Consider the following 27012-nt stretch of genomic DNA (forward strand, 5'->3'; position numbering starts at 1 on the left):
GTTGGGTTGCCTTTTTTTTTTTTTTTGAATGCATCTCAGCCAAGAAAGGTTGTGAGGTCTAATGTCTGGACCGTGAGTGTATCGTTCTTCAGGAAGGCACAGACAGTGCTCAATAAAAAGTTGGGAAGTTCATTTTCAATAATCAAAAGAATCACAGAAAAATCTCTCTAACAGAGTAAATTCCACTGCTTTCTCTCTAATAGTAAGGGCAGCCCAGGAAATCACATACCTCTTCAAGACTTCAGTGTTTATCAGCTAAAGCAATTCAGCTGTACCTGATCCCTGGCAACGGGGGACATAGCAAATGACAGATAAATGAACCCTCTCTTAAGGACTTCTCTATTATTTAGATATTTTGGTCACATCTACAAAACCTTGAATTACATCTTTAAATATGTTCTAAGAGATGCCTTAATCTCAAATCTAAACATTAACACAGAAGAAACATTTAGAATATCAACACAGCCTTTGTACACAATATAGTAGCAAAGCCACTGTATATTCACAAGACCCACAGCTGTCATTTAAATAACTATCAGCTAGTGTTTGTTCACGAAAAGACAGTAAAAAGAAACCCACACAACAGACTCCATATTTTTCAATGGTTCAAAAGTAATTGATCTCAAAAAAATATAATTCAGCTAGCATACACTACTGAATCTGGCTTTTAATTTATAATGGCTTACTTTAGAGGACTGTTTACAGAACTAGCATTATCCAAAGAAGGAGGGAGAAACTCAGTCCTAAAATTTTAACTTCTCTCACATCAAGTGATCATAGTCAGTTACATGCATAAGCTCAAATGTAAAAAGAAAGCTCCTTTCAAGAGCAGTGGCTCAACTGACTGATCCACAAGGAAAGATCTACAGCCAGGTCCAGGCTCCTTGGACTATGTGCAAACAGGCTGGTGACTGATTTGTTTTATCTGATGTCACAGTGACCTAATCAGTGATCTGATAATCACAACAATTAGATGCAACTATTCAAAAGTATTGTAATTACCACTTTGTTTAAATACGTACTAAATTTCAGTTAGTTTTAATGATATGAAAAGTAGAAACTGTCCATGTTACTTTTATGAAAACTAAGAAAGGATTATGTTTCTAAAGGAGAAATTTTAATTAATCTTAATTTACTTATAGAACTTCTGTATAGTTCTCACCTCAAAAATGATGTCATTGTGGGTGACCATGTAACATTCATATACAAAAAATCTTATCTTTGCTGCAGGTGTCAAACATAATTTCATCTGAATTGTTACGGGTAGTTTCTCCCTATCAGTAAGTTGAAAGACCTGTATGCCTCTGTTCCCTTTATTAAAACAAATATCCATTAAGTGTTCTTGCTGATATCTTTGCTCTAGTCACCATGTAGCAATCATGATGCACTGAATGCCTGCATACTGTACTACTTATGAGGCATCATTAAATAGGGTACATACATAAAGATACTGTACTAATTACCTATGGATTTCATTATGTAGAACACTGTACAACATACCTGTAAATACTTCTTACTACTTCTTGCTTACCTGTGTGTTGCCATTCTTAAACGTTGCTATTTCGTGAATAGCTATATAAAACAAACCAGTGGTTAATAGAACAATAATGAACACTTTTCTCCTGTAACAGCTAAGCATGACACAACAGATAAGTTCCTAGTAGTACCACTGTAGCAGGATACTAGGAATTGCTGAATTAAAGCTACATCTCTGACTTTGTGAGGCTTCAAGCAAGTCATTAAAATGCTGCAATTTGGGCAATGAAAAAAAAAAATACAAAACCTGAAATTAGTGGATGTTTATGTGTTTGTTTTGTTTTGTTTTTAAATGCTTGTCTTGATCTTTGTGTTTCCCTTATACTGTGTGTACAAAAAGTCTAATGATCCATCTTTAGTACCGTCTTGGCATGCTGTGGGGATTAGTTAATTACTGCATAGCGCTTTGAAGATGTTCAGGCTATTTTATTTTTAATTAATGTTTGCAAGCTACCTTGAGCTTCTCTGATGAAAGGCTTAATTACAAAATATCAGGTGGTTTATTAGTCTCACATGCAAGAGGGCCAGACAAAGAAGTGAACTGAGACCATGGGAGAAAGGAAACATAGCTCCATTTATCAGGTACTTGGGATATGTATGTAAGTAATACTGAAATTAGAAAGTTAAGAAATTATGAGACAAGTATACTGCTCTGAGAAATGGCAGGTTCCCAATGCATGTGGTATATAGAATTCTTCCACAGAAGTTCTGAGGCACGTGTTCAAAGAGTGCCAGATATTATAGTTTTATAATACAGCTCTGGCAGTTAATTCTAGTGGAGGATTAGTTTTACATGTTGAGAACAGTCTATGCTTGTGCCCTCCCTCCTTGCTCTATATTATCCTGGGACATAGAAGTTGTAAGCAAATCCAGAGAGTCCTATTTGCAAGAGCTCTGCCTTAGATTCCCATTAAAATTAGCAGCAAAACTCTTTGGGCCCAATTTCACTGGGGGAAAAAAGGCGCCATGACAACAGCAAGCTGATAATATTAGAATTTCACAAGATTTGCAATAATATGGATGGCACACAGCTTGATGGGAGTTCTGTTTATTCTGATGTATTGCAAGACAAAGCACAGGCCTTTGAAATAAGTTTCTGTTTGCAGTATTCTATTTTCACTCACTCCTGTCTAGTGGCTGAGAATGGCTAAAAAAACAAAGGAAATTGGGAGCTGCTTTAAAGACAGCAGGAGGTAGTGATGTTAAAAATAAATAAATAAAATAAAGGCAGCCATTGGGGAGTAAAGTGTATCTTTTAATTACAAAATACGAGTGTTTTGACTTGCATACTCTCAGTCATCTAACTGGCATAGTGCTGCCACACCTCGATTTATCCAGTGTTTCTGGGGCTTGTCTGAAGGGAGTTCAATTGAAAGAACATAGTTGGTTGAGTGGCCAGTAGTAGATAAGACACCTCTTCTTGCACTTGTCTTGTATACAGGGCATGAATAGATATTCATATGACGAAATCTAGAACTTTCTCCAGGTTTGAACCAAATTATGGGTAAGGAATCATGAAGGATTTTTGGAAGTGATTCTCCAATCACCAAGGATTCTCTATCCCATCGTGCACCTTCCAAAAAAAGGCCTTTTATATAAGCTCCATCTTCCGGCATTTTTTCCATTGTGTGCTCCTCTTTCATCACCTGGAATGATGAAACCATTTGCTTTATTTTATTTTTATCTGGAGTATATTAAATCCTGTACGTGATAATCTGAAATTACTCATTTAAATACAATTTCTTTTCATTTGAAAACTCTGTTCCCTGCTGCTTCAGAACATGTTTCAAGCTGTTCAAGAAAAACAAAATTCCTCTGCATTTTCTTACCTCAAATTCAAATCCAATATGGTCAATTGGTATGGTGTATTTTCTAGCATAGTTTTGTAAAACACCTGTCAAAAAAGACTGCGTGAAGTAGAATCCTGACAGCCAAAAGACTGTGGGTGCCCCATTGGTGACCCAGTCCTGAATATGGAGAGAAAAAAAACAAATAGAATTAAAGATACATTTTGTGGCTTCACTGTATAAATTCACCAGAAAGGGTTGTCTTTTTCTGAGATAGAGTTAAACAGCACAATAGGATCTAAGCCTTGATTGGATGCTCTGGATACTACCATTCAGTATATATTCATATATTATAAATTTATATATTTTATATATATACACACACACACACACACACATATATATATTATAAATTACATATATATGTGTGTGTACATATACATATACACATGTATATATATACACATATAAATGCACACTATACATATGTATATATATATATATATATATATAATGTTGTCCCTAAATATATATACAAATTACCAAAGTCGGTTATTTTAGATGGTAACAAAAATAATTACTCATTCAACAACTGGAACTCAGCGCTACTGAAAGAAATTTCAAAAAGTAGCATAACCATATTATGGTTATAAATAGTGTGAGTCTAGATGCTAGTCAGCAATAAGCAAACAAACAAACAAACAAGGAATACTTTTATCAATATACCCTCTCTTACAGTCTTGTAAACCCAGATTTCCTAACATGAAAAAAGGTTGGATTTTCTCACATAGTATCTTTTTCTATCACTATGAGGGCAATCTATCACTACAGCCAACAAATAAGAACCTTGTAGTGAAAATCATTCCTATACAAAGATGCCAGACAAGGAGATCTTGGACTAGTATCTGCGTTGGAAATCATAAAGGCAGTAAGGCAAGGACAGAATGTCCCCACACTAGCCTAAGCCATTAGGAGCCAAGTTAAAGAAACTCATATAGTACTCTAATTCAGCAACCATGAAACTCTGCTGCTCATACAAGACTTCCAGACACTTCTTTTTAGGTTTCTCGTCATATGATTTGCATGGGATTCCACTACATCTCAGTACCTCAGCAATTCAAGGTACATCTGAAACTCTAAGCAATTTAACGAGTACACTAAGAATGCGAGGGAAATAATGGAAGGCTGAGTAAAGAATCAGCGTGTTCAAAAGGTATGTGGAAGTTGTGTCACTGTTTACTTAACTTCAAAGAAATTCAGTCACGCACATAAAATATAATAGTGCCTCTTATACACCATAGGTTTGTTTCTAAAGCATTCTTACTCCTAGCTCAGTGTTCTTTGAGCAGAGAAGTCATTATGATATCAATGGAAAATAAAATGCATCTTCTAGAAGTAGAAAAATTGAAACTACTAAATGCTGCACTGGAGTAGCACCAAAGAATATATTCCTGGACTCACCCTTCAGAGCAGTGGCCCAGCAAATTCCAATGCTATTAATGTAGTGTGTATTTGGTCATGAATGTATGCAAATAGTTCACAATCTGGAGCTACTGGGGGTACTGCTGAGTGAGGACAATACAGATACAAATTTTATCCATTCAGCTTTCAACTACCCAGTCTTTAGACCTGTCAGTCTCAGTTTAGCATACCTGGAAGAAGTTCAAACGACAGAGCAAATCAGACACATAGCTGCCCAGCGGCTTCAATGATGGATAGGATTTGACAGCCCACATTGATGGCACTTTTCCCATTAGCATGCTGTTGAAAACATCTTCAAGTTCAGATGACATCAACACTTGCCCTTTGATGGCTTTGCCTAAATTAACAAGGCTGCTCCGAACAACTTCAGTAAGCCTTCAGATAAAAAAGAAATTCCCACCTCATTATTTACATATACTTTTATCTGGCTATAGACCTCCAACTCCAACCTGAAGGAAGGGCTGATCAAAGCTTGGGAATATCCTGTCAGAAAATCTTTATCCCACATGTAGTAATCAAAACTCTGATTTAACTTGGAAAAAGCAAACAAACACACACAGATACAGAAAAGAAAGATAGGGAAAATTCCTGTTCTAGACAAAAGAAATCAAATTACAAGAGTTTTAAGATCCTGACAGTAGCTAATGTAGTGTGTTGTGAATATAAGGTAATTGATATAACTTAAAAAGAATAATGTAGGCTGCCCCATCTCAACAAAACAAATTCAATTCTGATTTAAGTTCACACTCCAAGAAAGTAGGTTCTGTTTCTATATTCAGGTACTCAGCTGTGGCTTTCAGGTTTTTCTAATAAGGTTCATCTAAAGCATAATCTTCCATCTTAAGAAGCACGTATTGTGAAAGGCTTTTAACTGTTCAAAGCTTGCCAGCAGCTAGCACTGACAAACAAGCATTTTTCAGTCTTAGTAATGCTACACAAAACATTGAACCATACCTGTTAAATCGGATCAGTTCTTGCCTAAGAACTGTATTCATAGACTCTTCATAAAGTACTGGGTATATCTTCATAACCTCTTCAACATCAAAGTCACTTGGTAATTTGGTAAGGATGTCCTGTGCCAAATCTTCAACAGTTTTCTGAAATCACAAACTTACTGTGAATTAGGACTTTTCATTTTTCCTATTTCTATTCAAGAAATTCCTCAAAATATTATGGACTATATGTTTTTGCTGTATAACCACATAAGTATTTTAGTCCATTTTCCTAATGCTTACATGATCATACTCTCTTTGTTCATCATCTTGTTTGTCTCCGCATGTGCCTGCTTGCTCCTTCTCTCTTCTTAATAATTTTACATTTGTTAACAATTGGAGTTTAATTTGAAAAAAGGTTTTAGGCAAATTCTGAGGTAACAGGCAGCAGGACAGATGAGCATAATCCTACTATTGCCACAATGAAGGAAAAGACAAAGTATGCAGCATGGGAATAATGAAAATGTGAACATCCCAGCCATGAGAGAAGCGTAATTTTCAGCGCATTAAACATCAGAGAATACAATCACTATACACCCTCACAAGAAATGAGGCTCCATCAATTCAGTTTTTCTAGAATCCATGTGTATAAAATACAGGATATCAGGGGGGTGTGAAAAGTCATCTCAAAGGGGCATGGATTGGGCCCAAGTAACCTGAACCACTAGGACAAGATGAAGAAAAAGAAGTTCCCAGCACCTTCACAAACAGATCCCGTGGAGGTGTAGACAACAGTGAGGCCTGGGTTCACATGGTTCCGTTATGCCAGATTGGCCTGTCTTTGTGCCACACAAGTCATACACAGAGATTTAAGTCTGGGACTGTATAAACTGAAGCAGCCAAGTGAAAGCAAAAAATCATACCTCAAAAACTAAGCATTCAATGAACAATAAAATAGAGTGGAAGTGTCGTTATAGCATAAACTTCACCAGGACGAAGACTTTCACCTCTAGCTATGGCTATATTGCTTGCCTGACAGTTGACTAGCTTGATATTATTTCCTAGCACTCTGGAGTATGTTCCCTAATGATGACAGGAAAACTCATGCAACCAATAATGGTTGATGTCAGGCTAGTACATGAACCTCTTAACATTCAAATTTGCAGACCGAAATTGAATGTCATACTGTAGAAGTGCCTAGACAGGGATTTGATTTGAGGTTCTCTAGGAGCTGTGCTTGTTAACTGTGCTCTAGCTTCAATTCGTGACTGAAGTGAAGCACTTCAAGTGCTGTTATAAAACACGGTATATGACAGAAATTTTCTTATTCAAATTACATGTTCTATTTAACTAGGTGGGGTTGTGTGGTATTTTAATGCCTAGATATACCTATTTGAATATAAAGTCTTTACTGTATCTTCCATCTTTAAAGGTTCTTCTAGTTCAAATCCATCTACTTCTCTATGCATCTACACCCTCTTCTCTACACATCTACACAACACTCGTGTGATGAGAGGTGTTGGATTACTCTGAGAACCAAGGCATAAGAGGAAAGGGCACTTTTCCAGGCTGCAGGTTGATCTTTCTTTCCCAGTTACCTGAGGGGACTTGCCACCTCCCCCTGCTTCTCTAGGTAAGGTAAGGAGCACTCCAGTGAAAAGCTGATTAGTCTCCTGGTTATCCTTGGTGATGTCTGCATTTTCATGAAGCCCAAACACTTCAGGGTGTGTTGTAATTGGCAAGCTTCTTAGGTATTCAATGTAAGACTGTAAAAGAAACAATTAAATAACAGAAATTATGCAATAATATATTCATAAATGATCAGTAATTCCAACTTTGTTAGAACATTCCCATTTAGAACCACACATGTAAATTCCCAGTTAAACCATCCAGGAATTCACATCCAGGCTGCACAGATAAATATATATATATATATATATATATATATATATATATATATATATATATATATATAATAATTATATAATTATTTGAAATTAATTATATATATTATATTAATTATATATAATTATAATATATTATAATATATATTATTATATATTATAATATGTATTGTTATATATTATAATGATATTATAATATATATATAAATAATATATTATATTATAAATATATATAAATATATATTTTTATATATATAAATATATAAATAAAAGTTTTGAACTGCTCAAAGACTCACTGAGAAATTGTTCTTTCTACCCTCATATAAGTAGCAAGTGAAAGCATGGAAAATAAATGTACATAAAAGAACACGCAAGGAATGTTTAACGCTTACAACTGCAGACTAAATAAGTGTGCTCAAATCACACCTATTTGTGATATCCATGTAGCTGGTAGAAAGGAAAAAATTGAGTATATACCCGCCATTCTACTTTCTCACCCTGATCATTGCTATTAAGGCAGAAGTGATTGCAGGAGAGTACCGAACTACCCTGTAAATTCCTTAAGCCTGACTCGTGCTGGTTTTTCAGAACTGTACTGAAAACCTGCATAGAGGTTGCTCTCTGCATCAACATGCAGCAGAATATGGGAAGATACTGTACACTGTTACATCTCTGTTGGTGGGATATTAAGTACCAGATTCATATTTCATACTTAAATTGTATAGTGTGGCATGGCCTTGTGATCTCGTTTTTTGTTGTTGTTGTTTTTTTCTATTTGTTGTGTTTAGCATATAAAAGTGCAGTGTAGATAAACTTCTTCACAACAATTCAGGGAGAGTTTATATTTGTTATCTCCTCACCTCATATGGACCATGTGGTGGTATGTAGTAGTCATCTCCAGGTGCAAGCATATACTTGTCCTGCTCTATATCCTTGCTATAGAATACAGAAAGAAGGGACAGGAGAAGCCGCCTGTCTTTATCATCTGTTACTCTTCCTCCATAGTTACATTCCCCTGCAAAAGGACAGAGAAAATCAGAATGAAAAGATTAAAGTTAATGAACAAATAAGAATAGTTTTACATTGATGTATTGCTCCAGTAAGCTGCAATCCTGAAGCTACAGATCTTCAAAAAAGTTTTAGGCACTGCACTTCCAATGTTTCAATGGAAATTAGGCACTGTAACAACTTTGGGACTGTGAGCCCAATCTGTGTGTCTTGATGGTGGAAGATAAGGAACACAGAGATGGTCTGAGAAACTGCAACTCACATCACAATGAATAACGGCATGTTTCAAATTACAGCTGTTTTGCTTGCAATTCTCATTGGTAAGAATTTTTAGAACTGTCAGAATCTGAACAGTGAGAGATAGCTGATCCTTGTTTTGTTCCTTTCACACAAACTCAAAGCTGATTATGTATGCATACCATAGAAAACAAGGGATCACAAATATACAGAAGGGGTTGGAGACAAGAAATGGGGAAGTAGTGAGTGAAGGTTTTCACAGATATAAAGTACAGGAAATAGCTAAAAGCTCACAGTTATTACCCTAATCCTGCATATACCTATATTGTTTCTTCATAAAGCTAATTATAATAATAGCAAAAATCAGGAATCATATTTATAGAATTGACAAGGGAGATGTCAAAAAGCAGCTGTCTTTCTGGAGAATGAGAACTGCCACAGCAACTAAGTTGTTTACACAGGTCAACAGCTACTGCTTTAAACTGATGAGGATAATCACATCCTATGGCAAATCACCAATGCTTACTTTGTCAGTATCACAGAATCACAGAATTGTCTAGGTTGGAAGAGACCTCAAGATCATCAAGTCCAACCTCTGACCTAACACTAACAAGTCCTCCACTAAACCATATCACTAAGTTCAACATCTAAATGTCTTTTAAAGACCTCCAGGGATGGGGACTCCATCACTTCCCTGGGCAGTCCGTTCCAATACCTAACAACCCTTTCAGTAAAGAAGTTCTTCCTAATATGCGACCTAAAACTCCCCTGGTGCAACTTTAGCACGTTCCCCCTCGTCCTGTCACCAGGCATGTGGGAGAATAGACCAACCCCACCTCGCTACAGCCTCCTTTAATGTACTGATAGAGAGTGATAAGGTCGCCCCTGAGCCTCCTCTTCTCCAGGCTGAACAAACCCAGCTCCCTCAGCCACATCTCGTAAGACTTGATCTGACGTATTGATCAGCTAAGGCTACTGACATATTTTTAACATATATGCAACAAAGACAAGGAGGTTTGCTGGACCATTAGTAAGTCTTCTAGCTATATATAAGCCAAGACAGCAACCAAATCTGAGGGTTTGGGATACAACTTGTCATTATGTGGAAGACCAAGGAAGTAAACTTGAATTGAATCTACTACATTTGTGAAGTACTCAGTTTATCGCTGGACCAGCTGGAAGTGCCTAGCAAACTCAGTATGTGTTAGAGGGTGCAACACCTATACCTGTTAGATATGTCAGAGCTTCAAAAGGGATCTCTTCATATTCATTCAGAAACATCTGGATCTGTCGCATACTGATTCTAAGGTCAGATTCATTGAACTCGTATGGAATATTCCAACCTGTTCAATTCAGGAAAGATATACAGGGTAAGTGGTGCACGGTGCTGATAACCATATTCAGGAAATGATGGTATTGGTATTACACTACTACTACAGAGCTGAAGATCACAGCTGCCAGATAACACCAAGATGTAGTCCTGGCATTTACCAGGCTGTTTATTGTACAACTAAGAAATATGACCCCACTACAGGATTGTATCCTAAGGCTTTATAACCATCATTCTATGCAATTAAAACATCAGCACAGATATTTGGCATCCCTCACTCCTGAAACATTGTGTTTTACCTGAAGTAGAGCACAGACCTACTCGGTACATTCAGCTAATCTTTTGCTATCTGGAGATAAGCTTACTGATATATAACTTATCTTTTTGGTTGTATTATTAACAACACACAGCAGCCATAAAACTTTGATTTTACACCAAGTAAACATATGCACTAGCTTTGCTAAAAAAAAGTACACACAAATAAAAGCACTACTGAAGATGTCTTTAAAGATGAAAATTTAAAATGGAACTGGATTTGATAAATTACTGTAGTTAGTGATCATCACAGTATTAAACTAATAATAATTTAGTAAGCTATAATTTAATGCAAATACTGTATGATATATTTACTTGGAAAACTGATACTTTCTAACCCTCCCCCAGGGTATCGCTTTTAGTAGCTCCAAGAGTAGCTTTGCCTGAACAAGAATTCTTGTAAAATAACAGCTTTTGAACTTCATTATGTTCTTTACAATACAGACTGCACTCCTGCAATGCTGGTAAAAACAATATTGCTTTTTACAGAGGGTCTCCAATAATACATTTCAAAACTACTAATCTTTTTGAAACAATATACAAAATAACCTAAACCTTACCCAATGGGCCAAAGTTTCTCCTTTCCTGCACAATAGCATGAAAAAAACAAAGACCAAACAACATTTTTTGCCATATTTCTGGCTTCCGGCAACTGCTAAAGAATGCAGGGTCAGAGATGGGGTCATTAAGGTATGATCGAAGCAGATTCGCTCTAACCCCTTTTGGCGGTTCATTTGTCATTTTGATGCCATTCTGGAGGATGCTAACAGGAAACTTTTCTGATGGATAGCTGGTTAACCACAATCTGCAAAGAATTTTAAAAAGCACATTATCAAAAAATCATTGATATTGACAAGTCCTCAGTATTGATTTGCAGAAGACTAGGTTTGTTGTGCTGCTTTTATTTGTTTGGTTGGTTTTCACTTCTTTAACTATGATGATAACATCTAAATTTGTTCAAAAATGAAAGCATAAAGCAGATTATATTAAACAGGTAGAAAAGATGACATTCTGATTAGGTATCTTTATTCTATTATTATACATTAATATGAATCTTATAAGTACTTATTCATAAAAATTAAATTTAATTTGTTTTTACTAGTGTGTTCAACAAACCAGAAATACATAAAAAGAGCAAAATATTAAAACTCCTACCTGAATTTGTCATTGGTATTCTCTGGCACTATAACTTCCTCACAGATTTTTTCCAAAGCAGGCATCCAGCTGGTTGCAAGATGGCAGTTTTGTAACACTACCCAGGTTCCATCAGTAATAGCCTGAGAAATCATTTTTGCTGCTATTGGGCCCTGGCCCTGTCCAAGTGAAATAGTCTGAATGCTTGTACCTCCCATGCCAACATCATCAGCAAATTTTAGCAAACCTATGATGGCAAGTTTCACAAGTGCAAAGAAAGACAAAATCTGTTAGAAAGTAGATCCATATTACATTCATTATTTTCAAAATGGAAAAAGTAATCGAATGTGTAAAAGCCAATAGATATTTTACTTAAATGAAAACAAACAACAACACCTCAACAACCTACAAGTAGTATCGAACGCTGTATCAATCCCGTGTTTTTGAGGGATATTTAGATGTACAAAGTAATAATAAAACAAAATAATAATAAAAAATAGCCCTGTTAAATAGCTGCCATTTTCTTCAGCCCTTAGTGCTCGGTTCCAGCCTGTGCTGCTCCTGTCTACTCTCTCTGTTTCTTTTACAGGATTGAGCTGTGAACCAAATCTTTAGATCTTCAATACTTACAGGGGGGCTTATAGAAAAGATGGAGAGCAACTATTTGCTTGGGCAGACAATGACAGGAAAAGGAAGAATGGTTTTAAACTAAATGACGCAAGATTTAGGTGGAAATTCTTCACTCAGAAGGCAGTGAGGCACTGGAACAGGCTGCCCAGAGAATCTGCGGATGTCCCACCCCTGGAGGTGTTCAAGGCCAAGCTGGACAAGGCCCTGGGCAACCTGATCTAGTGGGTGACAGCGGGGTAGAACTGCATGGGCTTCAAGGTCCCTTCCAACTCAAGCTGTTCTATAATTCTATTATCTGGCTTGAAAGTAATCCTACTGCTTTGCTATCAAAGCCAGTACCTCCTGAAAATATTTCCTTATGGTACAGATCCATGTTACAATCGTTTTGGCAGAAAACCAGGTTTAAAAATAATCTGGGTGGTTATTTTTTAAAGGACATTTAACAGATGTGCTTTTCATTTTGGCCATATGCACCATTTAATTAGTAACAGGGGAGGAAACTTTCTGGAGAATGGGTTGTTACAAAGACTGGAGCAACTCACAAACTGGAGGAATTGTAATATAAACATAAATTATAAACTGGTCTGGATGTTAAAAATACCCAGACCTCTGAGTTGCTGCTCACAGATCCATATATTTCATCACCACTTCATTCATTCCACCCTCTAACAATTTTTCTGTCATTTGCAGATGCAAATGCTTGCTTCACTGCTGTGTTGTGCTTTAAAGACACTTTAAAGATCAGGTGAAGGGGCTTACACTATTATCAGTTTACTAACATTCAATGTCATTTAATGAGATAAAAAAGGATTTTAAGTATCAATCTCACCTGCCATAGGATCAGCACCTGGTGATAACACAAAAATCAAAGGGGCACAACAACTGGAATCGTTGTAACTTCTTCCAAGGTCAAAAGTAGGTGGTTCAATAAATGTTCTTCCCATATTTTCTACAATGAACTCCTGCACTGCTGGAACAATTTTGTCAGGTCTCAAACATCTGAGAATAACCATGCGATCTAACCCCATCAACATACTCCACGAATCTGGGAGTTTTTCTTCATGGGGTCTTACAGAGTCATATATTAGTTTCCACTTCGAAAAATTTTCCCTTACATGTTCCATTAGTCCCTTAAGGTTTGTCAGAGAAGACGCACGTACGAGCTCAGCCCACGATTTGTCAGATAGCCAATCTGGAGCTGGATTGGGATGAGGATTATCAAGAGCAACACCTCCTGTGAGTAGGAAACGCCAAACTTCATCATCTATTTGGTCTTTCCCTTTCATAATGCCTACTGTCAGAAGGAGGGAGAATAACAGTTTATCCTTCTCAAACAGTGAACGACAGACATTATTATAGATGCTTACTGTGAAATGCTCAATTATATTTTTAATTCTCTCTTCTAGATCTTCACTCTTTTGGCTTTTAGCAATAGATTGAACATACAAGTTAATGAACCAAATCAATGAATACTGGTACATAGGTTCAATGTTTGCCAGATCAGAGATGCAAAAGAAGACAACAGCTGAATGAACAGCAACTGGCTTATACCCTACTCGAGTAGAATCTATTTGCATTTCAGTTGCAGAAGCAATTTTTTGCTTTTCAGAAATTTCTTCAGATAAGTCTTTGGATGAAGACAAAATATTAATTGCTGTTTCATCTTCTAAAATATTTCCTTCTGACTTGGAAAGGACCTCCAGGATTTTATCCTCTATTTCCTTTAATTGTTTCTTGTTGGCTGCACTTTCTACAATCAGTTCATTTTTCTTTTCTTCTAGTTCAGGCTTTTCCTTTGCAGCTACAATTCCAAGAAGCTGGTCCTGAAGACCCAAAGGTGTAATCATGAAGTTGAGTAGACAAACTTTCACAGCCACTTCAGGAAGATAATGAGGATTTCTTAAGCGGGTTGTTATATAAAACCTGAAATCTTTTGAATATTCAATTATATTTTCCCCTAATTTCATGTATTCTACTCCTTGTTGTTTGAATGTTAGCTTTAATAAAATGGGTTCTATGAAGGCATCTAATTCTTCACCAATATTTTCCAGCAAGACTGGTGTTCCAAGCTGAATAGCATTTTCTAATGTCCTAACATAATGTGTGTCAGATAATTTGATAACTGACAGCTTGTTAGTTTTCTCCATATTTTTTACCCACTTGTTAGCTTGCCTTTGAGGATCTATCATTAAAGCCCATCTTCTTGAGTTAGAAACAATTATGCCATTATCAACGGAAAAAGAATCAATTGGCAATCCAGCAATCTGCCATGCACGGATTTTGACTGGATCCCCCAATGTATTACTTAAGGTAAAATCACTGGAGCACGGTATGTTCTTTTCATTGCACAGAACCTGCCATTGTTTTTGACATTGTAGACGGTAATCTACAGTAAAGGCTCCCAAATAAGCCACAGTTCCTGATGATAGCAACACATCTCCTGTAAGGTCTATGTACCGGATTCTTAATAGTCGTGCAGCTTCTGTCCACCTATCTTTCTCTCCACCAAGACCACTAATTAGTTGTTCAGCTCTCACAAGCTTTTTTGAGCAGAGTTCAATATTATTTTCTAATTCTCTCTTCCGGTCATTCATGTTTTCGAAGTCATCATTCAAAGCTTGGAGGCGATCAACTACCTCCTTAAGTTCTGCTTGCTTTGTTTTTAGCTTCTGCATTTGAACATCCAGTAACTCTTCTGCAGTTCTCAAACGTTCACGTTTTGGAGCAACCACTTTTGCAACACGGTCATATACCTCCATGGCTCGCACCCACTTGCATAGTCCTTCACATGCTGATGATACATTTTTTATGACAGCTGGCTGAAAATCTGGATGATTGATAAACCTCTCTCTAATTCTCTTCATTATAGCAGGAGGAATATTATCTTTATCATATGCCTTCAAGCTCTCAAGGAATTTCAGATCTCCAAGAATTTTTCTAGAGGACCCCCAGTAGTCTTCTATCATTTTACCTATATTACACATAATATTAAAATCAGGCTCAAGTCATGCATGTTCAAAGTGAAAAAAATACATGAAACATAACATGAAGAATTAACATCATGATTTTGCAACAGAATTTTACTATGCTACTAGCGTTAACTAGTTTGGGAAAATCCTCCCCTAAAGAAATTCAGACAGGAACTTCAGCATCACTATGTCATATTTATTAATTACATAATAATTCTACATCAACAAAGGAAACAAATTATTATACAATCTCTCTTATCACATATGCAAAGGTGTTATTTCCTAATCTAAGCGAGACAGTTTATGAGGAAAGACAGACTTATAGAATTCTTATTTTCTGTTATTAAGGGTTGAATTGTGGGGGCATAAGGTAAACAGAAGTGAAAGAAAAGAGTCTCTTTCTTTTCCTACCTCATAAATCCTATACAATCTCACAATAATAACATAACCCACAACAAAAGGGTTTGTTAGAGTAACTGTCTATGGTAGAGGGACAGCTAGAATTCTGTCTCCCAGTATATTTGATAGGATTTAGTAGCAGGACTTGGAGTGGAAAATACAGAAGAATGATGCACCTCCAGCTCCCAGAGCTCCTCAAGGCAATGTCAACCTCAAAACTGGATCAAAGCAAGTTGAAGACGTGACTTTGTGCCCAGTGGGACCGTATCTACAAGGCTGATGCAACAGTCAAGCAACTACAGTATTTGACAACAGTAAAATAAGTTCTTACTTATTCAGTGTAGCTTTATGTCATCGCTAACAGAAATGCACTTTTTGTGCTCATGGCTGCATTGACACTAAAAGCATTTCACTAGTCCAATACTGCAGTACATCAAACATTCCTAGGGCAAAGATAAGAAATATCACATAATTACCACTGCCACTTGGGTCAGGCTTTCTCTCTGGTTTAGTTCCCTTCATGACACAGATACTCTCCATGACGAGCTTAACAGGACCAGGTGGATTCTGCATGGATTTCACAAGAGAAATGTCTGAAGGATTCAGGGTATCAAGAGCTGCAAGTGCTGCCTCCAAAGCTGGCATGGCCTCAGCAAGGTCTCCTTCACATTCATCCTGTTAAGACATTGGGGAGATGCCTGTAACCCTTCACACAATACCATGTCTGCAATCTGATTATCCCTCTCCAACACAGTCTCAGAGAATGTTATCTGCCTGCAAGTACCTAATGAAAATGAGTCTTCACAAGATTGTGTTTCTTAAAGAGACAACTACTTTCATAACTTGTCTGAGCAGTTTAAAGAGGGAAGGTTTGTAGAGAAACTGTAACTTTCTTAAGCTCAATTCATAGCTGATGAAGACAGACAAACTTTCAAGCTCATAATCGCTCTGGTCTGACAAAGAGAATTAAAATACAGGTTAGATACAATTGTTCTTAGTTAAATCTTAGAATGCTGATCAGGTAGAAAATACATACCATGAAGCTTATATTCTTTATCATGTACCCAGATCTCAGTAATTATCTATCACTGGCATTTCCAACTGGTTACAAAATATATTGAGGAATCCTGCATCTTCCCACAGGAAATTCTGTGCTGTAGACATCTGGCTATGGCAATATCTCTTCAGTTATGCCTAAGAGGGCTATGTGCAGTGCTATGCCAAGTTAGCTCAGCTAACTCTATAAACAAACCATATCTGGGCCTGGAAACCATCTAAACTCATTACTCAATCTGTTGAGAAGCAGAATATGTTAGTACAGAAATAAAAGCTATTTGGCTTTTGGGGTATGAACTAGTAAGGGAAGCTATGCAGTACTGTGAGATACAATCGTACACTAAGCAGCCAAAATTTACCTTGTTTATATTAGGATAGTCTCATTCATCATCTCTTGCAACTTTGTTACTTTAAGAGTTTGGATCATCCCATTAACACATCAACACAACTCAAATTTACTTGGAAAGATGTTAGAACCCACCACTTGTACACTACCTTAATAGCTTTAGCAACAGCTGCTGCTTCATTAGCCTCTTTTTCATCTGCTGACACAAGCTCCTTCTTTGCATCTACTTCAATTGTTTCCTTTTCGATCTGGATCATCATTTTTTCTGTTTCTGCAGAAGTCTGAATCAGTTCAGGCTGAAGGGCAGTCAGTTCTTTCTGCATCTCTGAAACCTGATGAACATAACAGGAAATCAAGAAGAAATCTTTATAAACATCTGCATGCATTTCACATCTTTCTGTCTTAGGAAGAAAGATCAGAAGACACTATGTTAAATACAATCTAAAAAGGGACATTAGATCTTAAATAATTATTAAAATACTCCTCTGGCCTGTTTCTACTAGAGCTATTTTATTTATCTGAATAGAATCTTTAAAGAGGGTTTTTAAATCATCCATGCAGTATGATTCCTTTTTTATGACCTGCTTAATTTCACCACTGATCAATCATACTTTTTTTTTCTTCACAGCCAACTTCAGTTTATAGAACCCCAAATAATCCTTTATTACACAGGTGGAATATAAAATCCAAAAGAAATTAAGATTAAAACAGAATTAGTGACAGCAGCAGCTACAAACTGAATGTTCTTCTTTATCAGGCAAGTGCCTGGAAGCCCCCTTTACGTCTTAGAAAGATCAGTCCCTGGATCAGATGGGTTGAAGAGGGGACTGTTTACATGGAACCTGATCAATTTCCTACTGGGTTTCTACTCAGGAATCAATGTTGTTAATGTCTTAAAATATTCTTCATCTTCTTCCCTATTTTATAAAGGGTAATAACTACTAGGATGCCAAGGCATGAATTCTAGATGTAGTTTTGAGAAATAACAAAATCACTAAGGTTTTTCCCTTTGACATTCAGCTTCATGAGTACCATCAGCTTCATGTAGTTTTGTATTAAGTGATATAATCTGAAGTTTAAATGACTAAGCAGTAGTCTAACTTCATGATGTCTTTCTGTAGAAAATTATCAACAGCATCATGAATACAGTGAAGAGGGAATTTAATTAACTTTACTTTTTTATAAGTTTTAATCATCTTATACAGATCTGATACTAAAATATGCATATGCCATATATTTAATGTTTTCATCTGAAACTTACTTGTGAAGATGCAAAGTCAAGTTTTTGAAGTCCCATAAGATAACGATTCCTCATCATGTCAACTTCTTGCCTTTTGCTATTCAGCAGAGTCTTAAAGGTAAGAATCAATTCTAGGTATGAAGTTGGTGTTACATAGTTGTGTCTTCGCAGTGTACTGTAATAGCTGATGGAGAGCGCTCTCACACTTTCTTGGAAATATTTGCACATGGATACAACCCTGGAGAAATTTTTTCTTGTTAATACATGAATACAATCTGTTTTTACATTAATTATGAGGAAATTACTCTAAGCCTATGAAATTATATCAGTGTTAGTGAAGGCAGAATTGTTAATTCCCATTATATGAAATATTTTAGACTCCTTTCAGAGAATGTTCTGACTTTCAGAAACATCAGATACATATATCTAGGTATCTTTGTCTTGTACTGAAATAACAGAGTTGGTTTAGCTTGGCCCATTTAATAGGGACAATTTCCTGGTCATTTATGTCTAATAAGGGGGAGGTAAATATTTGCTTCATATGTTTCTTGATAGATAAACTCATACTCTTTTCTAATGTCATCTTCAAGTTCAACGTCCTCTAAAAATTTGTTTGCAACCATTTCCAAAGCATCTGTAGGCCAGGTTTGGAACCAATCAATGGTGCAACAGTTTATCAGTGAAGGGAACATCCGCAGTCGATTCCGAAATGCATCACCGATGGGGCTCATTGCTAGATTTAAAAAAAAGAAAAAGAAAAAGAAAAAGAATCACATGATTGTTAACTAAGCTTGTTCAGAGTTAGGAAGCAGAAAAAAAAAAAAAAAAATCCAAGAAATAGCACATTATATACAGACCTAAGACAATATGCAAATTTTTCTTCACCCTTTCAATAAAGAAATTGTACATAGCAAGAGGAGTAGCTTCGATTTTCCTGTTCTCTGTCCTCGCTGCACTTTGCATTTTCTCTACAATTTCAGCTTTCTCATCAGCTGCAAAGATATTAGGCACATCACCAGTATTTAAAAGCATGTTGATGTCTTCTACAAATGCTTCATCCTTTATTTGATTATCACAGAACAAAAAGGACACATTCTTGTTACCAACACCAGCTTTCAGCATCACTCGTTTGATATCTTCTTTCCATTCGTTGATTCCATAGGACTTTGTAATTTCAATTTGAAAGAGTTCAAAGCTATTCATGTAGGTGGCTAACTTGGTAGCACTTTGTCGGCCACTTCCACCAATCCCCACCAACAACAGATGTCCATTATCCTGTTTCAATACCCTGCATATCCTTGAGATATGCTCAATAGCAAACTTGAACATGACTAAGGACATTGGTGCTCTGCTGATATTGTTGTATTCCTCCAGGTAGTATTCCATCACAGTTGTCAGTTGCTTCAAGTCTGTAATTTCATCATACACTTTTACATTACTGTCCGGCTTCAAATAGTCTCCAAAGAAGAGGCTGCGAATATTATCATCAGAGACCTTGCCAGTAGGTGACAGATGACTCAATACCTAAAGAAAAGACAAGAATCAACAGATAGTTCAGACTATTGTAGAATGTTTTTCTTAAAGCCTTTATCATTCTTATCCACCTAATAATAATACTGTGGGAAGCACTGTTTTCCAGCTATTCTAGTTATTACCTTAGCTTGGAAGAAAACAAAGAAAACAGGAAAGAAAAGGAGAGGCAGAAATGTGGGGGAAAGGTGAGGAAAGGGAAGGGAGAAACCACCTAAATGGGATAATATGCTATAGGCTGACATGCAAGTTTCCACTGTGCATATCTCACAGACTGATTTTGCTGTCACATACGGGACAAGTTCCCAAAAGCTTTCTCAGAAATGTACCCACTACTCCCAGCGGCTCATTCAAATGTATGTTACGCAAGAGCACAAATATACAGTGTAAAACAGTTATTCCAGATAGTCCTCTGTACCAATGCAGAATCCTTTTGACGTTATTTATCATGCAGATAATTTTATTAATTTGCATAAGGATATGTATAATATGTAATACAAATTTAAGACCATCCAAGCTCCATAAATGCAATTATAGAAATCATACAAAATGTGTCCAATACGAATGCAATCTCAACGTTTAAATATTTCTGAAAATATATCAGTCTCATTCTTAGGCCCAGCACATTACTGAAAAATACCTTATCAAGGCTCTGCTTGAAGTTATTTGATGTCGTCTCTTCTACCATATGAAAGAATACCTTCCTGTCCTCCTCATCAACTAAGCGATCATAGAAAACTCGGTATATCTCATGAATCCAAAGTCTGATCAGTTTATCTCCATCCTGAAAATATAAATACAAGAATTTGTATAAACATAGTTTGGGCAGGATTTGTCTGAAAACGGAAGGACAGAAATGTTCATCCACAACCTGGTATATCTTGTACTAAACTTGGTGGGAATCTTTCAATCTCAAGTTATTTGGTGCATGGCTCAGCATTTGCTAACTGGCATCTTCACCTAGTGACCATTTTACCCTCCCTGCCAATACAATCTGGGACTGTAATGCCAATGTATTTTCCTTTCCTCTATCAAATCTCCCCACCTTTTCTACATAAAGCAATGAATAAAACTTTCTAAGACAAGGGCTCTAACCCCACCCCACTCAAACTCTGTTGCCAGCCAATATGCACTCTGAATAGACATTTAAATCTGTTTCTGTACCAAAACATTCCCTCAGTAGAAACAAAACCTTTAATATTCCTTTAACATAAAGTTTTACTGAAAATGAAGGGAAAAAAAGTCAAAGAATGAAAATTCTACACATCTGCCAGTATTCAATTGTAGTATGTTACAACAGCCAAATTCTGAGCTAAATTGACTTGCTCACTGATGAGCTCACTATTTGTAAAACATATACTGAGTCTCCCGCATTTGTTTCTTCAGTACATGTACTTTGCTAGTACAAGTGACTTGATGTACAGGCCTTAAGAGTTGGACCTTGGACCTCTGGGCACAATTATAATACATGTAAAGAACATTAACAAATGTAACAGCTGTTTCCCCTCAGTCACAGATGGACAGAAAATACAGAGTAAGGTATTCAAGTGCTATCCTGACTTACAACCTTGTACATCAATTGAAATTCTAGTTCATGTATTCTGAGACATTTGTTTACTAATATTACACCAGTGATTTGATTTTCCCATTCCTCTTTCTTACAGCAGCATAACTAAACTACAGCTTACTTGCAAATGAGTGTGTGGACAGAGCAGCACTCCTTTAATAACCCGGGAAAAATCTCGTAGATTAAACACATAATGAGATTTTGAAGGAGTTGGGAGAAAATTTTCAACTGCCATTTTATAAATCACCATTGTTGCTTGGACCATTATCTTACCCAGTCTGAAGAGAGAAAAGAGATACAATATAAGAACTGCAGAGACACTGCAGGAGAAAAGATGAAAAAAGTGTTACAGGAACTATATCACATCACCTTAGAAACACGGACTCAAACCCTTTGCTGAAGTGCCAATCAGCAACTGCAGTAAAAATCTTGGTTAATATGCTGTCATCAAAAGAACGAATAGATACAATATTCAAGTGCCGTGTGAAGCGTCCTGAAATACACAGAAAAAGATGTATAACAATCTAGCAACATCCAAGCACTTTTCCACCTTTCACCTAGCATTTGTCTAGGATTGACTCTCATAAGAGATGGACTCAAAGAACATTTGAATCTGGCTCCAGCTCTGCAATTTTGTCTGCGGTAAATTTCTGCCTGAGCAGTGATGCAAAAGCAATATCAACTGGTTTATATTTAATGTCAGTACTTCTCTTAAAAGGACTGTTTTTAATATGAAAAACATGATTTTTCATTACAACAGGGACACTATTACCCAAATTTAAATTTCAGCTCCCATTAGCCCTGACAATCATGTAAAACTTTACAAAAAGTAAAGGTACAGTAAAACTTTACAAAAGCAACTCACCTAGTTCTCAGCCTTCACTTAAAAAAAAATCAGTCTATACACTAGTAAATTTTTTAAAAATTATCTGTATCAGAATAGTTACTTTAATAATGCCTCCTCAGAGTGCATACAGTTATACCTGTACTAGGGTGTTAATATGAAAGATAAATGATTGTAATGATGCAGCCATAGGTACATTAAGGCTTTTACTGACACAACTGTTTCATCAGAAAATATAACCTCCCATACAGTACTATGACATGAATCACAGATTTGCAGGCAACATGCTTGTAAATAAACGCAGACAGCCTATCTTAGCAGCATTAGATAGGATTTCAGATGAGAATTGATAGTGTAGCCAGAGAGACGTGGCAAAAATATGTGCTCTTTTCACTGTATTATTTTATAGATATCTTTTCACTTTTCACTATATTTTATAGATTTCCTACCTGTGATATCATTCCTGCCTCCCCCAGGTGGACCCATAGCTGAAAGAAGCAGCACATCTATGATATTAATCTTGGATGTATCTTTCTTGTCATACCAGTGACCATGATCAATCCATTGTCTGAGAAGCTCAATAGGTGGCTGGGCTCCATACACTTCCTTTGCTGGCATGTTTAGGTCATCTATGGAAAACAGAGGTACTGAGGAAAAAAAATCCTGAATGTTTAGGAATCATATCTTTTTTTTTTTTTTCAAAGCTAAGAAGGAAAAAAAAATGAAAGAGGTAGAAAAAGGTTTTATCTTGTTATTCTTACTTTGCATTAAAACAATAATAAAATGGCATTATATTTGCAGACATGGTTAAAAATCAGGGTTTAATGTAGTGTGGCTGGTGATTTGGTTGTATTTTATTTTGTGTCACACTGCAACACGTTTAAAATGAGTTAATTAACTAATCTGAAGGCAAGTGTCACTTCAGCAGTTAGAAACCTTTCAGCAGGGGGCAGTGCTAATCCTTCCTTGGAGGCCTGAAAAGATAACACAAAGCACTGAGGCAAACCAAAATTACTAGTCTCAGTGGATCACTTCCTTTGCCTAAAAACAGAATTTGAATGATATAAAAACATGAAAAAAACAGTCTTACCCACAAATATTAAAGCTTTTTTCCCTGGAGGAGGCCCAAATAATCCTTTTCTTCTTCTGTCCAGCTTGGACATAATAATATCCTGGGTTTGGTTAGCAGAGGTTCTTGCAGAGAAGTTGATGAAGCTTGGGATGTATTTTTCCTTTGGTAGTTTTAGTAGAAAATTGTTTGTTATAGCTGATTTTCCAGTGCCAGTGGGACCCACAAAAAGCAAAGGGACGTTATGTTCAACATATGTTTTAAGAAAGAACACTTGTCTGGCAGTTTCCATTGTTGGAATGATCAGCTCAGACACCTGTTAAATAGGAAAGTAAAATAGCACATGAAAATCAAACATCTAACATTACAACCTACACGAATATTTTTTATGTAACTACAGGAAGCCTGTAGTACAAACTTATGCTGATGAAAATCTAGGTTATAATGAGGTTCTGTTATATAGCGTAGATGGCACCACTTCTTCAGTGTTTATACATAAATAGCACAACTGGTATTTACCTGTATTATGGTTCATAGACACTATATAAAGCCTGAAAGGAGAACTGCATGGCTAAACATGGCTCAATTCTGTCCCCCTATTGTACAAAGGGAAAAGCATAGATCTATGAAAATTTATTTCTCTTCCCCATCTCTCACCTTCATTAATAGGGCACTGTGCACTAGTTATCAAGAAAAGATTTTAGACAGCAAAATAAAATGTAATCTTACATTTCTCATGTACTTAATAGAAAATAAAATTGCAAGTACAATGCGATGAAAAGCTGAACAAACATTATTTATTTTGAAATGATGCTTGCAGAATAAGTACTTCATATAGATAGATCTCTGCTGTGCTACACTTCCCTTGAGTTCACAAATGACATCAAAATGCAAGTCCCACTCTGTGAAAATGAATGGTATCCAGGACTCTCAGTACTGCCCACCATATCCCAAGCAAATAGTATAGGTTTTTGCTTGGTTTCTCTAATTAATACATACTGTATCATATTAGTCATACCAGAACTAAGATATAAGGGTGAAAAGGGGCCTACAGACATTAATGAAATGTTGCTGTTGAAACATTAAACAGCCTAATATAATAGAATCAGAGTTAGCAAAGGTAGTTGATTTAAACCTCTAAATCATTTAGCAAAATAATTATTTTCTACAAAGATAGGTATCAATGTAGACCTTAGCGCTTGGAGAGATGACTTGTTCCTCTTTTGTGACATAATCTGTCCACAGGTTCCATTGCCCGCTGCCATGCTTGTAAAAGTAAAAGTCATAGACAGTCCCTGTTAATTAAAAAAACAGAACATATGAAAACCCTCTGATTAAAGAATAAAAATAAGTTTCTATAATTTTAGTGTGAGAAGTCCAACACTGTGAGATAAAGAAGGCCTTTTTTTTCGTGAGACACCGTTCTCCCTCCTCTGCCATTATCATCAAAATTATTTTAGGTCAAATTCAGCTACATGTTTAAGTACATGAGGCATATGCTACACCTGGTTAAAAGGACACCCAACTGTGCAGCCCATGGCTTGGCAGATGGTGGCTCTGCTGCAGACTTAATATCTGACAGGCACTCTATTCTCCCTTAAACTACTGAGTCTTCTTACTGCTTTATAAAAAGCCAGGCAAGTACAGTTATGAAGAAGCACCTTTTTCTGGGAAGATATTGCTTCTGGTAACCTTCACAGTTTTAGGGCGTGGGTTTTCATCATCCTGTCCCATTAGCAAGTTGCGGTAAAACAAATCAAATTTCTTCCTGCTGTCTGCATCAATGGTCCCACCAATTGTCCAAACCAATGCAAAAAGGAAAAGCCCCTGCAGCCACAAGGTGATCTGCTGACTAGACATGCTTTCCTTCCCCTCTTCCTCAGGTTGCTTTATTTCATCTAAAACACAAATGTTAGTTAAATTCCAGTAACAACCGTAAGTCCTAATCCAAAACACATCTTTGCAAAAGTATTCTGAGACAAACTTAGAGCACTGTCTTCAGTGGCAGAAAAACAATGTAGATAGTGAGGCCCTTGTCTGTGTAAAATACTAGTTACAAATAAAAATGAACGAGAAGCATTTACAATTTGTCTGTGTTTTTTTTTTCTTTCTTTTTTTCCTTCAAATGCTAGCAAACTGCAAACAAAACACATGGAATACACTCAAAAGGTCATGTTCAGTTTTGTAATAACATCACTGTCCCAGTGTGAAAGCTCTGTATGGTAGTCAAAGCACTATTATTAATACACTGATCCATAAGAAAAGATTTGTGTCATATGGTCTCAGGCAGTAAAGGTATTCCTTTGGTATTTCCTTGCATCTGATAATCTGCATCTTGTTATGAGACACAGGAAATAAAGAAAAAATGAAATAAAAAGAATGAGGCTTAGGGTACTTACCAAGCAGACAAGTATAGAGTTTCATCAAGCTGTAAGTCAGATGAATAGAGGATGTTTGTACTATGGCTTTGCAATTATGGTGAATAAACTCTAAACAGGGCTCTACTAGCCACATAAACATGTCATTCACCTGCCAGAAGAAAAGAAAATGGCTTTAAAACAATGCAGAAGTTGCCACATTTCCCATTGTCCCCCAGTTCTCTCTCATTAAAACACAAAGCATCAGTAATTCTCCAAGCTGGTGGAAAGAATATTGGGAAAGAACCTTTGTGAGGCAGTACATAAATGATCACAAAGTCACACTGTCATTATCTCATGGTGAAAACAAGCCGCTTCTGTGAAGGAAAGTTTTCACCAGAAATCTTGCTACCCAGATAGTAGTCCAGACAGCAGAGGAGTACTTCAGCCTAGGGAGACCACTGCTTTGCGTAAGCAACAACAAAATTATTCCAGTGGGAATAAGCATGTGGGCCTCATCCCCCTTTAAAAAGGATTGGCCTCTACTGAGTACCCAGCACAGCTACTGTGCCATACTGGAGTACTGGAAAGCAATGACTTGTACCTGAAGGAGTGTTACAGCATCAGGGTAGTTAGTGACCAAGGCTGGTGGTATCTACTCCATGAATTCAAGTGGGAAAACAGGAAAGGAATCAGTACCTAGTCTCTTCATAGGAACTAGTACTCAAGGAGATGCACTAAAGGATGCACTAACTTATCTGCTGATTAAGAAATATTTTTTTTGTTTTGATGAACTAAGATGACTTTTTCAATAAAGAGCTTTTACAGTCTTTGTATTTCTTTTGAATTTAGTCCCAATTTCCTGCAAAGCGTATCCTCAATTTCCTCAAAGTGTATCTTGTCAGATCACAGAAACCAAAGCTTTCTTCAGCTCTAATCCAATTGTAAACATGTTTTTTTCTTATTCTTTTACTAGATTTTAATGACCTAAAAACAAGAATTTGAATTTTGATTAGATTAATATCTGATTACCACAAAGACCTACTTTCATTTGCATCCATACTGAAGATGTAACACACAACACAAAGACCTCTTATTCATACAAGCAACCAACACATGAAGGACAATTTAGCTTGCATTCCTGAGGTGACTAAGCCTTTGAAGATTTAGCTATAATAATAACATTATTATAATTAATAAGTATTTCTCAAGCTAAACTCTCAATGTCTCAGAGAGAAGAAGGATGAGTTCAAAACATTTTAAATCTTTCAGTTTCTCCCACACTGTATTTCTACTACTCATGGCATCTCCAGCTCTCATGCACTTTCCTTACAACAATG

The 27012-nt window shown here is 36.5% G+C and overlaps 1 protein-coding gene across 5 annotated transcripts in view; it reads right to left on the reverse strand.

The window, feature by feature from the left end:
* Nucleotides 1-2625: 2625 nt before the first annotated feature.
* The window catches only part of DNAH3 (dynein axonemal heavy chain 3), a 63840-nt gene continuing 39453 nt past the window's right edge, over nucleotides 2626-27012 (reverse strand). For all 5 annotated transcript variants that reach the window (XM_038186972.2, XM_072023853.1, XM_072023855.1 and 2 more), the window contains 23 exons: nucleotides 25715-25844; nucleotides 24977-25213; nucleotides 24507-24610; nucleotides 23337-23631; nucleotides 22696-22875; nucleotides 21772-21895; nucleotides 21524-21680; nucleotides 20476-20619; nucleotides 19163-19829; nucleotides 18873-19038; nucleotides 18327-18543; nucleotides 17215-17397; nucleotides 16140-16338; nucleotides 13125-15266; nucleotides 11687-11912; nucleotides 11092-11336; nucleotides 10113-10229; nucleotides 8502-8656; nucleotides 7336-7503; nucleotides 5760-5902; nucleotides 4976-5180; nucleotides 3366-3503; nucleotides 2626-3182 (listed from right to left, as the gene is read on the reverse strand). In XM_038186972.2, coding sequence (XP_038042900.1) covers nucleotides 2829-3182; nucleotides 3366-3503; nucleotides 4976-5180; nucleotides 5760-5902; nucleotides 7336-7503; nucleotides 8502-8656; nucleotides 10113-10229; nucleotides 11092-11336; nucleotides 11687-11912; nucleotides 13125-15266; nucleotides 16140-16338; nucleotides 17215-17397; nucleotides 18327-18543; nucleotides 18873-19038; nucleotides 19163-19829; nucleotides 20476-20619; nucleotides 21524-21680; nucleotides 21772-21895; nucleotides 22696-22875; nucleotides 23337-23631; nucleotides 24507-24610; nucleotides 24977-25213; nucleotides 25715-25844 — 6696 coding nt within the window. In that variant the 3' untranslated portion in view covers nucleotides 2626-2828. The remainder of the gene's footprint in view (nucleotides 3183-3365; nucleotides 3504-4975; nucleotides 5181-5759; nucleotides 5903-7335; nucleotides 7504-8501; nucleotides 8657-10112; nucleotides 10230-11091; nucleotides 11337-11686; nucleotides 11913-13124; nucleotides 15267-16139; nucleotides 16339-17214; nucleotides 17398-18326; nucleotides 18544-18872; nucleotides 19039-19162; nucleotides 19830-20475; nucleotides 20620-21523; nucleotides 21681-21771; nucleotides 21896-22695; nucleotides 22876-23336; nucleotides 23632-24506; nucleotides 24611-24976; nucleotides 25214-25714; nucleotides 25845-27012) is intronic.

This window comes from Anas platyrhynchos, chromosome 15 (genome assembly GCF_047663525.1).
Source record: "Anas platyrhynchos isolate ZD024472 breed Pekin duck chromosome 15, IASCAAS_PekinDuck_T2T, whole genome shotgun sequence".
Taxonomy (NCBI): domain Eukaryota; kingdom Metazoa; phylum Chordata; class Aves; order Anseriformes; family Anatidae; genus Anas; species Anas platyrhynchos.